The 17,707-nt window shown below is 37.1% G+C and overlaps 1 protein-coding gene across 1 annotated transcript in view; it reads left to right on the forward strand.

The window, feature by feature from the left end:
* Positions 1–17,707, forward strand: part of LOC119423138 (tumor suppressor candidate 3) — a 47,976-nt gene that overhangs the window by 21,998 nt on the left and 8,271 nt on the right. The window contains exons 7-8 of the mRNA XM_037690548.1: positions 11,781–11,844; positions 14,585–14,659. Of these exons, the coding sequence (XP_037546476.1) occupies positions 11,781–11,844; positions 14,585–14,659 (139 nt within the window). The remainder of the gene's footprint in view (positions 1–11,780; positions 11,845–14,584; positions 14,660–17,707) is intronic.

Raw genomic sequence — 17,707 nt, forward strand, 5'->3', positions numbered from 1 at the left:
CACCAGACCAATTATGAACAACGACTTACAGTGCATGATACAAGGATCAAAAGAGATGGGCTGGGTTGTCTTCTATACCAGCACCAACCATGAACAGGCAGTGGCACTTCCTACTTTACGTCCAGAAATATCCCACAGGATTAGTTAGCACAGGAGAGTGTGAGGGCAGATATCGGAGCTGCTACTGTAGGATATGTGTACATTTTACAAAATGTGTGTAAAAGTTAGGTTTAGGTTTATTGTCATATGCAGATCTGCACAAGGTCAACAATGCAATGAAATGCTATGCTCAGGACAAGAAGAACCGTATCGACTCGCTAGAAAGAAAAAAAAACTACAAGAAATACAGTACTAAAGCATGCAAGAAAAATACACAAACAAGGCAAAAGTAAAAAAGAAATGCATCTACAGCAGCATGGTCGTATTAGCAGAGTGGTTCTGTTGGCAGTGAGGTTCTCTTAGCAACATGGTCCCGTTAGCTCGGTTAATTTGTTGTGAGAACAAAACACTGTTTAATATGTTGATGTTTGGGGCAACACGGTGGCACAGTTAATAGAGCTGTTGCTCTCACAATGAAGGTTGCTGGATTGAATCCCAGCTGGAGACCTTTCACCTACAGTGACTGATTTTACTTCCGTCACTGTGTTTTGGCTTTTTTTTTTTTTTTTTTTTTTTAATAACACAGCACCACCCACTCAAACACATCATTTATTTTTTTTTTTTTTTTTTTTTTTAATTAGTCACTGTAAAATTACCATCCATAGTTGAAAATGCTTTTATACCTTGCCTGATGATGTCAGACAGATTGGCTACACCATTAAGACCATAAGAATATCCCCCATTCTTATTCTAATTTACTGAAGTAATATTTTGATCATATTGGCAATACATTTATGATAGTCATGCATTTGCTAGATTTTTGTTGTTGCTGTTGTTTCAAAAATGAAATGCATAATGTAACTTTTCTACTGTGCAAATAAGTCACCTCATTTTAATGACTGACATTCTCAGAAAAAAATAAAAAATGTTTTAAACGGGGATAATTGACTTCTTAGTAATTAAACTGAGCTTTTCCTGGAGTGTGTAAACACTAAACTGCATAAACAGGGAGCAGATAATGAAACTTTAGGTATCACCTGAATCCATGAAGTAGACTATTAAATATGTTTTCAAATTAAGAGTTCTATGAACCTTCCCATTGTTCCTTTTCTGTTTTGGATAAATTACCCCTGGCACCTTGATTATGAAAACCCTTTGTTGATGTGTTGCAGCGTAGTTCTTTTTTTATTTAGAATTCAAGATTAAATTGCATAAGCTGTCCATCAAAAAAATCATTTAAATGTACATTATTTGGGGTGGAAAGACAGCACAGTGTTTAGAGCTGTTGTCTCATGCTGGCCTGGATTGTGCCAACGTGTTAGAAAGAGTGTGAGTGGTTGTTTCATTTGTCTCTATGTGTCTCTGTGATGAACTTGCAACTGTACTTTATGTGTTCTGTCTAGAACAGGTCCCTCTTGCAAATGAGTCCCCGTGGCTCATTGAGGCTATCCTGTATAAATAAAGGTTGAATGAATGAATGCAACTGTCAGTGGTGTACCCCACCTCTTGCACAGGACTGCTGGAGGTAGGCACCAGCTTCCCGTGACCCGGAAAGGAAAAGTGAGTAAAGATAATGGAATGCCGGATGGATGGATGTCATTTGTTAATTCAGTTCAATTCAGTTTATTTATATAGCTCCAAGGCACAACAGAAGTCATCTCAGGGCGCTGAACAGAAACATTCACAAACATAAAAGTCACTTAGTAAAGTTTTCTCTCTAAGGAAGCCTGCAGCTTACGTTGAATCTTCATTTCATCAGTCTCCCATCATGAGCAAGCACAATGGCAACAATGGAAAGGAAAAACTCCCTCCTAAAAGGGAAAAACCTCCAGCCGAACCAGGCTCAGGACAAGCAGCCATCTGCTTCGAACGGCTGGGTTTGAGAGGAACAGGAAGGAGAAAGGAACACAGAAGGGCAGGTCCAGAGTGAAGGCGAGCAGGTCTTTCTATAGGAGGAAAGAAAAAAACACATTAATATAGAAATAATTACAGATGCAAGATATCCATTTGTAACTATTTGTTTGAGAAAATGTGGTCAATATATCCTCCAGTAGTATAAGCCTATAGCAGTATAACTAAGGGATATCTCAGGAAACCAAGCCAACCCTAACTATAGGATTTATCAAAAAGGAAAGACTTCAGCCTAATCTTAAAAGTAGCGAATGCGTCAGCCTCACGGACAGAAATTGGAAGTTGGTTCCCCAAGAGATGAGCCTGATAACTGAAAGCTCCGCCTTCCATTCTGCTTTTGGAAACTCTAGGAACCACAAGTAAACCTGCAGTCTGAGAGTGAAGTGCTCTGAGGAAAACACGCGTTTATTTTATTTATTTATTTATTTATTTTTGACTGAATAATTAAGGCATTTGCTTTTCTACACCTTCCCCATTGTTTTTTTTTTTTCTTCTTTTTTGGCTTTGGTAATATGTATGACTTCTTCCTAACCTTTCCCAAACAAAACATGCATAAAACACAGACCCAGACAAACACTGTACACAAAAAACATGATACAGAATGGAAAAGGATGAATATGGTTATTTGTAAAAGTTTCTTGGACCACAATGAGTATTGGCCTAACATGATGTTTTTAGAGGAAATACATGTTAACCAAGAGAATTTAAAAGGAGCAAATCGTGTTCATTGCTCTCAAACGTGGAGTTATCAGTAAATCGTGTATTCACTAATGGGGCAGGGAGCCTCAGTGTGTTGGTCCCATGCTAGGAAAAAGTAAATGCATTTATTTTGTGGTATTTTTTTTATTCATTTTTACTTTATAGGCACAATAATGACTATAATGATGAAATGATATGTTAATATAATTTTATAATCTAATGTATATTATCATCACAGTAGGTGATTGGTTTAAGAATTTTTAGCTGATGTTTTGAGTCTTGATTAAACTAAGCTCCTAGAATACTAATTATGTTCACTATTTTCTCAGATGGTTTAGACCAAATCCTCACAGCTGGGCTTCGTTTCTTCTCATGACATTTTATTTTATAAGATTTATTATTTTCTTATAGCTTTGGATGAACAAACAGTTTTAGTTTAGGCTTATTTTTAATTGTTCGCACCCAAAAATTAAAAGTTTCTTACCAAATTATTTTGTTCATTTATCACGACAAACCAACTTCAGCCTCATTTGCTGAGCTTGTTATCTTAAAAAAGAAAACTAATCCATCAAATTAATTGGAGCGGTTGTAGACTGCAGTTGTATCAGACAGTGAAATGAATCCAGCCAAAGTCAGTTTGTTCTACTCTTGGTCTGTTTATAATCAAAATGATATGCCAATAGGAGTGAGTGAGAGAGTGAATCATCGGTTGTCTCGTTTGTCTCTATGTGTCCCTGTGATGAACTTATGACTTATCTACAGTGTACCCCACCCCTCGCACAGTGATGGCTGGATATGGGCACTAGTGATCCTTGCAAACCAAAAATTAAAAAGTGAAGATAATGGATGGATGGACGTCAATAGGCCATGTTAAAAATGAGTTGTCATTGTGTCAATGTGTTGTGTGTAAAAAAAATTATTAAATGCAATTGCTAAATAATGTACTAAAAATTAAGGCTTTTGTTTTTAAAAGCCTCATTTATAAGAGAAATCCCTCTTCATTTATTTAAAAAAATTGAGTCATATAAAATCAAAAACTATTATAAAAGTAAACAAGTAAAAATCCAGTAGGTGCTCCCTAATAAATAGTTTAATATCTATCCATCCATCCATCCATTCCTCCATCCATCCATTCCTCCATTCCTCCATCCATCCATCCATCCATCCATTCATTCATTATCTTTACCAGCTTCTTCTTTCTTGGGTCGCAGGAGTCACTGGTGTCCATGCCTAGCTATGACTGTGCGAGAGGTGGAGGTCACCCTGGACAGGTCTCCAGTCCATTACAGGGACACATAGAGACAAACAAGACAAACAACCATTCACTCTCTCACTCACACCTAGGGACAATTTAGAGTTACCAATCAGCCTAACATGCATGCTTTTGGTCTGTGGGAGGAAACATGAGTACCCGAAGAAAACACACACACGTGTACAGAAAGAGCATGAAAACTCCACCCAGAAAGCCCCCTGGTGGGTATTTGAACTGGGGCACCATCGTGCTGCCAATAGTTTAACACTCTAATGACTACGCTAAGTGCTTTTTGAGTATGGGTTTTGCACGGTGGTGCAACTGGTAGAGCTGCTGGCTCTCAGCGAGCAGGTCCCTGGTTCAAATCCCTGTCCGGGGGGGGGGCTTCTGGGTGGAGTTTGCATGTTCCCTCTGTGCATGCGTGGGTTTTCTCTTGGTACTCCGGGTCCCTCCCACAGCTTGAGAAAAATGTAGAGATTTCTTTATTTTTGCTCATGAACTTGCCATGCACGTACGCATCGTTGCACAATACACATGCTAATGAAAGCAAGTTAAACTTAAGCATTTACTGTATTGACTGAAGCACTTAAATATATTAAACATTTTTATTATTTGTGAAACGTTTTAGAGTTGTATTAGAATATAGTTTTAACAGATGTGTTTAAAATGTCCTTAAGACGTATTTCTATTGATAAGTTGTTCCCTAACCCTAGACCCTTATGGTTTAAACTAAATTGGCCCCAATCTCCTTAATTTTGGGTGATCGGTAATCGGCCAATACTTACATGAGAAACCCATTTTACAGATTTTTTTGTAGTTTTAACAATTGTCTAAACTTCATTTATATTTCAAAGCACTACCTCACGGCCAGTTAAAACAAGTTTGTATTGTTTCTAGGATATTGTTCAAGGGTATGTTTTTCAATAAAGTAAGATTTGTGACCTTATTCCACCCGACAGTGTCGCTTATAAAAAAAAAATAAATAAATAAATAAATAAAATAAAAAATTGGTATTGGCCAAAATCAGAATCGGCAGGTCAGGCTTTTTAGAAATCGGTGATCAGCCAGAAAACTGCAATTGATGCCCCCGTAGTTTAAACATATTTAAATAAAACTGTTTTAACTTCTTTATGAGATCAGTGCCACCATCTCAGAGTCTGGTAGCTTTTCCACCACTGTACTGACCGAATTATGTTGGCGAGTTTGGTAATTGTTTAGAAGTAAACACAAGTTGTTGGATGTGACTGATGGGTTATCAAACATATGATTTTCTAATTTTGTGCTCATACTGTTGTGTTAACAAATTTTACCTAAACATCAACCTTCATCTAAATGTTTTGATTTTACAGGTGTTCGTGTAGATACACTGAGACATGCACACTCTCTGCTCAGCACACTAATGAATAAAACTCCTGCGTTCTAATCCATCAGATTAATTGGAAGTGTCCAGCCATGGATTGAGGAATTTTTCATCCCAAAAGCACTGCTCCTGCGTTCAACCTCATGCTGATTTTTTTGTCTTTCTTTTTTTTGTTTTTCTAAGGTAGAAATGCAGGGATATGTTTATTTAAATATAGTACTTTTTATTTTTATTGTCACCCTCCAGCAAAAGACAAGTGATAATGATTTTGCCTTTTCTTCTGCCCATGTGTTTGTCTGTTTTCAAAATATACCATGAACCACCGGACAGATTTCAATCAAACATTATTGTGGAAAATATTCCAGATATGTGTATATTCAACTGATTAATTTGTGTAGTTATTTAAATTTAAAAATGCCTCTTACAGAAAACTGATCTTTGCAAACAGGGAGGTAGGTAGTTGGTTGGGTAGGTTGGTACGTGAGTAGGTAGGTGGGTAGGTAGATTACTGGGTAGATGAATAGGTAGGTAGGTAGGTAGGTAGGTAGGTAGGTAGGTGGGTAGGTGGGTAGGTGGGTAGATGGATAGATGGATAGATGGGTAGATGGATAGATGGGTAGGTGGATAGATGGGTAGGTGGGTAGATAGATGGGTAGATAGATGGGTAGATAGATAGATAGATGGGTAGATGGGTGGGTAGATGGGTAGATAGATGGGTAGATGGGTGGGTAGATAGATGGGTAGGTTGGTTGGTGAGTAGGTAGGTAGATAGTTGGTTGGGTTTGTTGGTAGGTGAGTAGGTAGGTGGGTGGTTAGGTAGGTATACTCACTCTGTCAATCCCGAAGGGTATTAATAGGAATTAACTGTGCATATTCAGCAGCACGGTGGTGCAAATGGTAGAGCTGCTGCCTCTCAGCGAGCAGGTCCCTGGTTCAAATCCCGGTCCGGGGGGGCCCTTCTGGGTGGAGTTTGCATGTTCCCTCCATGCATGCGTGGGTTTTCTCTGGGTACTCTGGGTTCCTCCCACAGACAAAAAAAACATGTATATTAGGCTGATTGGCAACTCTAAATTGTCCCTAGGTGTGAGTGAGAGAGTGAATGGTTGTTTGTCTCGTTTGTCTCTGTGTCCCTGTGATGGACTTGCGACCTGTCCAGGTTGTACCCCGCCCTTCGCACAGTGATTGCTGGACATGGGCACCGGCGACCCATGTTACCCAAAATGGAAGAAGCGGGTAAAGATAATGGATGGATGGATGGATGGATGTGCATATTTAATGCCTGAGATTGTGTATGATGTTATTTCCATTGTTTGTTTAAACAGCTGTAATACTGCCATTTTTAACCTTAAGACAATCTTGGTTTATATCTGAGACATGAAATACAAAGGGCAAGAGGCATATTTTCAAGGAATACTAGGTCAGTTATTAAGAATCATTTGTCAAAAATGTTGTTCAGGCTTTATCAGATTTCCTGTTTTCATCATACAGATGATTTACCTCTAAAGATAATGTGTAACACATGATCAAGGTTCCATTGTGTCTTTATGATTAACAGCAGGCTTGTTTTTTTGTTTTTTCCATTATTGGGATTTGTAGGTGAAAGACTTAAAACTGACAAGTTGGACAGTGTTGGGGAATTTTTGGTCAAAGTTTATGGATGTTTTTAATTACTATGGCTGTGAATGTTAACTCTGCCCATGCATGAACCATATGTTTGGGTTAGCAAAGAGCTGGATGGGGAGCTGGATGAGGCTACAGTGTGCCCTGTTGCTCCATGGATGCCTCAGAGTCTGTGTGCTCAGCTGAACTGATAAGTGTATAAAAACAAACTTTGCACACTGACTGTGGCAGATTCTTGTGACTGGGCTGCATGTATGTACTTCCTGTATATCTGTTTAACCTGCCCTGAGAAGCTGTCCTTGCAAGTAAAGACCAGTTAAAAATCTTCTCTGGTCATTGAGTGAAGCGTCTTTATAGTAAATAAGATAAAGCAAGAATATTTTCCTCCAACAACAGGCCTATTGTTAGTGATTGAAAATACATTTAATTGCCTAAATCGTGTGCCCAATACGTCAATCATGATCTACCGGTCGATCACAAAGGTAGGCTGGGTAGATTTTTTGGCATTTTAAAAAAGTAGACATCAGCCTATCATCCATCCTCACTATGAAATTTGTCACTTGATTGACATACAGAGCAGCCAGTCTGAGACCCCGTTTACAAGACGTAAAGGCTGCGGTTCGGCCGTTCATTTACACGACAGCCCGGTTTCTCTCTGAAATCGAAGGTTTCTGAATCCAGGTCTCAGAGTGGAGATTTTCGGGGGGAACCCCCCACAGAGGCGTCAAATGTTCCACAAGTGTGAGGTCACACTTGCTCACTACAGGCAGCTGCAGTCAAAAGTGTATCTGCACTAACAACAGTTATAATAAATGGCAGAGAGCAGATGTTTTTTTTTTTTTGTGCTACCCACCCTTTTTCAGCATATAGGAGCAAAACTAATAAAATCCATGGTCAAAGGAGACGTTTGTGCATTCACCAGTTTGGACCTAACTGTCATGCAAACACTGCATGCACAACAAATGCAGCTTTGCCTGGCATTAGGGTTGCCAGATAAATTTAAAATGTCTTATTTACTTCCTCCTTTTCTGTGCACATGTTCATCAAACACAACACACACCTCATCTTAAAATATCTTTACTCAACACATATGACAGTTTAGTTCAAAATACTATAATTTTAAAGCCACTGTACTATAGTTCATAATTTCTTATCTGGCAACCAGACTGACATAGGAACTACAGTGTTTTCATGTAACTCCCCCTCATTTTTTGCTTATACCCCTAATAAATATTGAAAAAACACAAATGTTTCCAGAGGTTGTTCTTATGTAAACGGGGCCTTATAGTAGGTAGATCACTTTAACTGCTGGAAAAAGTGTGAGCACCCCTGGTCTAAATCAGTTCTAGCTAAAGTTTGCAAACAATCTTTTTCTGTTTTCAACTAAATGCGTTTTGACTTGTCAATCTATAAGGCACTGCCTCTTGACAAGTATCTAAAAAGCTAAACTAGAATAGTAAGTTTGCATTGACTAAAAAGGATCTGTTTCAGTCTGTGTGCACTGCTTTCAAATGGAAAATTCTTCATTGCTTTCCACTGAAGCAAGACGATGTGTCCACCTCTATTGTCTTCTTCTATTCATTGCTCCATCCCTAAACCCTGCATTAGTCAAGTGGAAAACCAGACCCTGTGTACCATGAACTTAGATTCTAATAATCTTATGTTTGCTTCATTTCTACTCTACTTTGTCTCTCTTTGTCTGTTTCTCTGTCTCTTCTCATTTTTTAGTGAAAGACATCAGTCACATTGGGTCTTTGTTTTGTTTTTCTTGTTGTCTTTTATCAGTAAAGCTTTCTGGTGCAGCCTGATTCCAAGTTATTTCTCTGTGGGAGTCTATCTTTAGTTGATCTTTTTGAATAAGTTGAACTTTGGCTGAGTCATAAACCCTTGCAAAACATAAATAGTTGAATACCTCATTTCTCCAGTCATACATTTTTCTTTTACTTTATAGCTCACAGTTGGTTTATGTGAAGTTAGTTGTTTAGTCTAAAGTTGCATTTTTTTTTTTAACCATAGCTATAGTAGCTGGAGTTGGACTGTATATTTAGTTGTTGTTGTTTTTTTTCATGCAGTAGGAATCCTAATTGGAAACACGTTGTTGCTACAGACTATGCTTTCAGTAAAATTATTAATTTCAATGCCACAGTGATGCTCTATAAGAGGAGTCTCTGTTCAAACAGTTGCTTGCAGTGCAGCCCATTATATTGCTTGCATCATCACAGTAAAAGTTGTGAACACACTGCCTATTTTTCATGCATGAAGTATATTTTTGTTCTCAAGAACTTCCTGTTAAGCACTCGTTAAGTAACTGAGTGATAATTTAAGGCCTTGTCACACTATAACGTTATGACAATTATGTCCAGCACATTGGAATATACCAAAGATGGAACTGAAAAAAATCAACTAGAAGCCTCTTTCGGACCTATACGTACTGTATTGGTAACAGCTTGAACAATATATTAACGTATGTTTAACGTGTGGCTAACGTACCCATAACTTGTCCCTAGCAAAATCAAAACTTATACATGTGTATGACTGCGTTTTTATGGCTCTCCTCAGCAACGCCCAAGTTACAGATAAGTTAGAAATACCGTAAGTTACTCGTACGCTACATAACTTCCCAGCCGGTTTCTAATGTATGTTGACTTGTGAGCAAGTTACATGTAACGTGTGTGAACTTGTGCATAACTTACCTGTCACATACCTGTAACTAATGTCTAGCTTATCAGCAACACGTTGGCATACGCTGAAAATTTTGTGCATGCATCAAATATCTACATGTTGGTAACGTATTAAAAACTTGGACCAGCATGTTTTCATTTTTCATATGTTGGCATACACTCATATACACCACTGTGTGACAGCCTCTGCAGACATTCTTGGCAAATATATGTATTTAATTCACTTGATACAGAGTGATTTAACTTATTTCTAGATTCATATTGGGTCATGACTTCTACAATGTATCTCAACTTTTGTGAAATGTGCTTGCATAATAACTACATTATTCCATGCATAAAGTGATTGATTGCCCATCATAGATGATAAAAGAGTAAAAGAATAAAACATTTTGTTCCCTCAACAGCAGTCATTCACTTTACTTTCTGTTCCACTCCAAGTTTGCTGACATCTTTCAGATGTTTTTTTTTTTATACCGTAAAAAAAAATAAAAAAATCTAACTCAACATTTTAATTTCTGTTCTAGAGTAAAAACAAAACAAGCAAATTAAAAAACACTAAAATTTTAAGGGTTTATTGAGATTTTTGTATTTTTTTGTGTTGTTGTTGTTGTTGTTCTCTGATATATTTCACCTCTTTAAAAATAATAAAATGGAGTTGGGCCATGAAAATATGCTAATACATTCTTCTGTGTCTGTGTGAGCTCTGTTGTTGGTTCAGGCTGACCTTGCTGTTCACTTAGTGAATAAAATCTAACTTACCGGTATATTTGTAAACTCAACAGACAGTTTGGCTTAAGTGCATATCCGTCCAAACTAATTACTGTAGTTAAATGCACATACTCCAGTTTCAGATTGTGTCTGCATACATAAAATCTTTTTTTTTAATGTCCATGCAGCATCCTAGACTTTGCAGATACATTTATTAGACCACTTTTCTTCATTTATTTTGACGAAACAAAAGCTGTGATAAAGCCTGAAAATGAAAAACAAAATTGCTGCATCCAAATAACATTTCTCTTTTGTCAAGGACAGTTATTGTACTTGAAATGTAATGATTCATTATTTAGTTTCATAAGCTGCAGAAGTTCACAAAATTAGTGTTTAAGTGTATTTTGTATAGTTTGGGTTTGTTTTCTCCTACACAGCCATCATTATACTACAATGTGCAATTTTAAAAGTAAAATTGTACCAGCTTTACAACTTGTTTTTTTCACTACAGAAAATAAAATTAAAGCATTATATGTGTGGTCACTCAGACATTTACAAAAAAACATTCCTGTTGGTCGAGCATAGTTTAATAGCCGTGTGAAAGTGGGCAATTTTAATTGACAGGCCTTGCATCATTTGGGGCAACACGTTACTTAGTCACCGCAGAAAACATCCTGGGTTCAGGTTGGACCTGACGTCCTTCTGTGTGGAGTTTGCATGTTCTCATGTTGTGTGGGTTTTCTCCAGGTACTCTGGTTTCCTTCTACAGTCCAAAAACATATATGTTTAGCTCTGCCTTCAGGCCCAATCATCCCTGGAAAAATAGATGTGATCTCATTAGGTAAATAAAAGATCCATCCATTCATCCATCCATTATCTTTACCCGCTTCTTCCTTTTTGGGTCATGTGAGTCACTGGTGTCCATGTCCAGTTTTCACTGTGCAAGAGGCGGGGGGCACGCAGGACGGGACGCATGTCCATCACAGGGACACATAGAGACAAACTACAAACAACCATTCTCTCTCTCACTCACATCTAGGGACAATTTAGAGTTACCAGTCAGCTTAACGTATGTTTTTGGTCTGTGGGTGAAAACCGGAGTACCCGGAAAAAGCCCACGCATGCACTGAGAGAACATACAAACTCCACCCAGAAAGGTTCTGGGCCATGATTTGAATCGGCAACCTTCTCGCTGAGAGGCAACAGCTCTACCAACTGTTCCACCGTGCCGCCTTATTCTTATAATCCATTATATAAAAAGTATGGCAAAAAGAATAGTTTGTGCAAGAGGTTGTTTTTTTTTGTTTGTTTTGTTTTTTTGCATCCTTGAATTCCTGCTCTGCAAAGTTTTATTTCTTCGTTGTACAAAATTCACCAACTGATTAACTGAGTGAGTTGTATATTTAAAAGAGGCGTGCCAAACTAATGCATCTGTCTTTTTGTCCCACAGAGCTACATCCATGGCAGCAGCCAAGCTCAGTTTGTGGCTGAGTCTCACATCATCCTCCTTCTGAATATCCTTTCTGTTAGCTTGTATGTTATTCTTGTTTCACAAAATGCTAATCATCCAGAGCAGTTTGTCTATGAAGTGCCAAATGGTTCATCCTGGAAAAAACTTTTTTTTTATTTTATTTCATCAGCTGCTGACGCAAAGCACCTAAAAATCACCTTTTAAAGTATATATATATGTTTAAATATGTGTGTTTTTTTTTTTTTTTTTCCACATTTATGTTGATAAGAAAAAGACACTGCCATCTGTTTACATTCTCAGTAAACGTGCTGCCAGCATGACTGTAGAAATAGGCAATACACAGACAAGAAATTGTCCTTTAACATTTCCTCCTTGGCTGATTTGTTCCAAAGTCAACTGCTCGCAAAAAGCTTTGTGTGTAGTTGTGTGTTTGTTTGTTTGTTTGACAGGATAGATTTGTCTGTGTTTGTCTACATTTCTTTCTGCTTGTATACTGATGTGTACTTGCACTGCTGCCTTTGTATGTTTGTGGATAATGATACCATTCATTCCTGACTGTTGTATTCATCCCAATGGAAATAACTGGTCTAAGGTTGCACCTGCTGCAGAGAATATTTGTCTACACTCATGCTGTTTACTTTTTTTTTCCTTGGCCATCTGATTACATCGAGATGAAGCACACATCCCAGCTAGAACATTAACGCAGGTAGTCTTCTTTGCTAAGCAGGTTTTGTAAACACATTTGAGAAGCACTATCCCAAAAGTACTGGAGATATATGCACTCTGTGTATTTTCCTCCTATAACTTTTCCTTTGTAAATGATCTCACAATTATCCAGACGTACTGAGGCATACTGATGCAGAAATCTATATAAAATTATAGAGGGTTTCCTATTTCCTGTGATTTGACACATTTAAAACGGTACTCATATTAGCAAACTTACTAACACATTTTCGTTTGACATAATTTGTCCCATAACTTATCTTATATACATCTGTATTTTCCTGAAAGTATTACATTTATCACATTGGGGCTGAGATGGTGTAGGGACAGGGCAGCTGACTCGGGACCCAAAAGTCCTGGGTTCGATCCCCGGTCATTGCTCATCTCGTGGTGTCTCTGAGCAGGACTCCGAATCCCGAATTGCTCCCCGGGCACTTAAATAGCTGCCCACTGCTCCAGGAACTTTAACAGATGTTTGGAACCACTTAGAGAGGTCGAGGTCAAGAGCTTCAGATCTTTTTGCAAGATATTCCAGGAAACAGGAGCAGAGTAGGAGACAACGCTTTTGTCTACGACTGTTTAATAATAAAGCCAATTCATGCCAATGGAGGTTGGGGTTTTTTTTTTTTTCATTCTTTAAATTAGTTGTAAAAAAAAAATCATCATTGTTTCGTTGTATATTTGTACACGATATTTGTAAAATATAATAATGCATTCACCACTTAAAATTTTAAACATAACATGGTTGAAGATAAATAGTGTTCTCATTTCTTTTACTCAATAGAGTCACATGTTTTTCCTCTAATCTTAGGAATGCATTTGATAGGTCAGTTATGCTATGTAAATATTATCTATCATTCATAAAATATCCTGATGCATGCTCAATAATCCAGGTAGAAAAATCTAAAAAGGTTAAGTTTAACTTTTTTATATCATTCATAAACTAAAATGTCAATGTACACACTGTAGGTAAATTAATTTGGCACATGCTTATGTTAGCTATATGATGCATCTTTAAAAGATGAGCAGATTATGAAACGAAAACCCTAAATAAACAAACAAATAAATCTATAATTCCTCAGTTGTTCCTGCTAAATCTGTTTCATTCTTGGGAGAAAATAAGTATTACTTTCTTAAAGAATTTCAATTGTGACTTTAATAATGATTTACTTATTTTATTGGTGTGTTGCCCAATTTTTTACTTGATATTTTAATTTGAACAATACGTCTTCAGTTATAATATTTGCTTATGGTTTTAAGATACGAATTATAGTCATTTGTGGATGGGAGGGTCACATGAATAAGTTCAAAGAAAAGATGTTGACATTTTACAGAGTTCAAGTTTATATTTTGTACATCCAGTACATCAAACAAAAAGAAAAAGGCTCAAAGCTCATAATTAGTTATCATTTGTTTCTTCAACAACAAATATGACTGTTTTAAACGGTGGGATACATACTTAAAAAGTTTCGATAGTGATGTATGACTTTTGTTTTTATATATAAATTTTTTTAAATAAGAATGTTGAGCCTGTTGTTATTCCTCAAAGGGTAAGACATCACTTCTTAGCTCTTCTGTGTGTTTGATTAATTAGAAAAAGAGAAAGAACAAATTATCTGTTGCCAGTAGCTACCATATTATCAGTGCACTCTCCTGAACTCAGAACATGAATAATTCGCTTTATTTTAATACTTAAAGTCATGCAGGATATATTTTCTGTCCAAGTATGCTTATAAAAATAACTAAATGCACAAAAACATACAAACTTTCAAATTGTTAGTATAATTAACTCTCCTTAATACAGTCACATTGATAGCTGAAGGTTTTACACTGATATGTACTGTAGGGTGGTTTTGACATTGTTCCATCAGTGAGCTCATTCCTGTCATTTACATTTTGATTGACTCTTTCTAGTCTGGTTGAGTGCTGCTCTGCACGTGTGTTTATATGTGCTTATTTGCAAATTGTCTTTTATGTCCAGAAGTTCCTTCTGGGTCATTACGTATCTCCAGTGTGCTCTGTCTTGTATGTATCTTGTTTCCTTGACAACATTGTTGCAGATGCTGCAATCACCATGGGGATGGTTCTGCTCAATGAAGCTGCCACCTCCAAAGGGGATGTCGGCAAGAGAAGAAGTAAGTAGGAAAACCTAGGTTTGTTTTTTGTGTGTGTTTTTTTTTTTTTACCAAAAGTTTTTTTTGTTTTTATTTCGCCAAAACCAGCGACACAACTTGGTGTCTCCACAGAAAGTTATACACATCTTGAAAATTTAATACGTTTATCATAAAAGAGTAGGAAAATTTGTCATCAATCTGTAACAGAGGGACGTTTAGACTTAAATGAAAGTGTAATCAGTGGATGTGGGTAAACCCCTGCAATATATTTATAAAGCTGCTGAGTACAATTTGAATGCTGCTACTCACTTAGTCATCATTGGAGTTTATGAACATAACAGTGCTGGATGTGGCGTGTTTTGAAGAAATGGGTGGAGGGTGTCGTGTGGATGGATGAGTTTAATTTGGAAAACCATGAAGATTGTAAGTAAAGGGGCATACAGCTTAGACAACTAATTCAAACTTGAACAATGAAACAGTCTTAACACAACAATAATGTTATTAAAGGAATTCAGCTGCTCAGCTTCAGCTGATTGGTAACTAAATTGTCCCTAGGTGTGAGTGATGGAGTGAATGGTTGTTTGTCTCGTTGGTCTCTATGTGTCCCTGTGATGGACTGGAGATCTGTCCAGGGTGTACCCCGCCTTGCGCACAATAACTGCTGGATATGGGCACCAGTAACTCCTGAGACACGAAAAGGAAGAAGCGGGTTAGGGTGGATGGATTTCAACTGTTTGTTTGACGTTGTTCCTTAATGTTTGACTTTAGACTCTTACAAAACTAAACTTATCATCCAACAATGTTCAGTCAGGTCATCTGGCCAGTTTCTTTTTTTTGTTGTTGTTGTTGAGAGACGTTTCACCCTTCATCTGAAGGGCTTCATCAATCTGAGGAGTCGCATACAGTTTCCCCACCAAGCAGATTATTGAGCATGAACTTTGATGTCTTGAACAACTTTGGCTGGGGCTGCCTGGGAGGAGTCGATGAGGGAGAGGACAGTCCCCGGACACTATCTTATCACCAACAAACTGCTTGGTCCACTGTAGGAGTGTACTGCTTGGCAGGGAAACAGTTTGTTTGTGACTCCTCAGACTGATGAAGCCCTGTGAATGAAGGGCGAAACGTCTCTCAAAAAAAAAAACATCCAGGTGACCTGATTGAACATTGCTATATTGTTTACCTCGATTATTGAGCATGAACTTTGATCATTTATCATCCATCTACCATTATATTAAAGTATTTTTTGGTTATTTTTTATTTTTTGAAAACTTTTTTATATTTAACGAAAGCCAAATTTAGCCTGTATTGTTATTAAAGCTTTTGTTGAAACGTTTCACCCTTTATCCAAAAGACTTCTTCAGTCTGAGGAGCTGCAACAAACTCACTCTTATGAACAGCACCTTCTCATAGTGGATCAACCAGTATGAGAAGGTGCTGTTCATAAGCTCCTCAGACTGAAGAAGTCTTTTAGACAAAAGGCAAAACTTTTCAACAAAGATGAATCCGTCCAGAGGACCTGGTTCAGCCTTGTTAGATGAAGAAAGAAGCTAATACACAATGAAATACAATTATTAGAACATATTTTATAAATATTTGCTCTGCTGTCAAGTTAGGTAATATTGAAATAATTAGGTTTTATACTTGGTGTGCATCCAGGATTCAGTTTTAAGCATGCAATATTCTGTAAACACCAGAGCAGATGATGTACTTCTCTTTGCTTAAAGGTTGTTCTAGCATCTTCAATCACTAATGATATCAACAATGTGTAAATAATTTTGAAAAATGTAGATTCATCTAAGGTCTATTTAGTATTCACCTTTTGCTCTTCATGATAACGGTGCTCAAGTTGATGAAAATCGTAAAATCTGTGCTTGGTCTACTTTAATCTTTGAGTTGTTGTTGCACAGCTTTGAGCCGCATTTGGCCTCATTATCCTGCTGCAGCATGAAACCTCCTCCACAAAGATGCACAGCAGAAGGTGTAGTAAGTCTCTGAAGAACAAAGTACCACCTCCTGGATCAGGGTGAAGTTTGTTTGCTGCAGATGTCTGTCTGCAAAATTTAAAATAAATAAATAAATCAAATTAAAAATCCGACCCTGATATGAACAGTTGTGCATTCATATTTTATTGTGGGTTTGTTTTGATGTTTTAAATTAGTGTTGTTTTATACAATATATTATCTAATGTTAGGAGCACAATTTATACTTAAAGGTAAATGACAACTTATTGTTGGCATTTCTGTGATACACAATCATGTGACCAGTTTTTAATATGTATTGTACCTTATTACTTTTAAATTCGATGTCAGCATCTACAACAAATGTGTGCTTTTAGATAACGCTGCACTGCCTTAAAAGAAAATTCTGCCCAATTTCCCATCAATGAATCATTTTAAGTACACATTCAATTAAAATAATTACCTTGACATGCTTTAAAGTAAAAAAACAAATTGTGTGACTTTTAAAAGTGTTAAAGAAACTGAATTACTCACACACATATAAATGTGTGGACTAAAATTTTGCTGACTTATTTATAATTATTGAGAAACATGAGTGCAAGAAACATATTGCATTGAATACTTCAGATATTTATATGAAGACAGGACTAAAATGTATAGGTATTTCAAAATTTTTATATTGGTGCATTACAGTAGTCCCTCGCTACTTCGCGGTTCGTTTTTCGCGGACTTGCTCTATCACGGTTTTTCAAAATAAGATTGGACATGACACACAATTGATTGATGGATGAGCCGCACGATCGGCATGGAATTTTTATTAAAATAATTTTATTTAAAATTATTTAAGCACCTGCTGCACCTGTGTTTAGCCCAGAGCTGCAGGAGAAGCTCCCTACTGCAGTGTGTCATATCTCCGCTCTGCAGAGGAGAAGTGGGCGTGGCCGACAGCGCTGGCAGGTGACGGAGAGAGCAGAGATCATGACATCATGTGCTCTTTTAGAGCGTTTAGAGTTTAGAAACATTGTTTAGAATATTGCAAGAGTGTTGGAAGGGTTTACAACTCCATATATATATATATATATATATATATATATATATATATATATATATA

This window comes from Nematolebias whitei, chromosome 16 (assembly GCF_014905685.2).
Source record: "Nematolebias whitei isolate Nwh7 chromosome 16, NemWhi1, whole genome shotgun sequence".
NCBI lineage: Eukaryota > Metazoa > Chordata > Actinopteri > Cyprinodontiformes > Rivulidae > Nematolebias > Nematolebias whitei.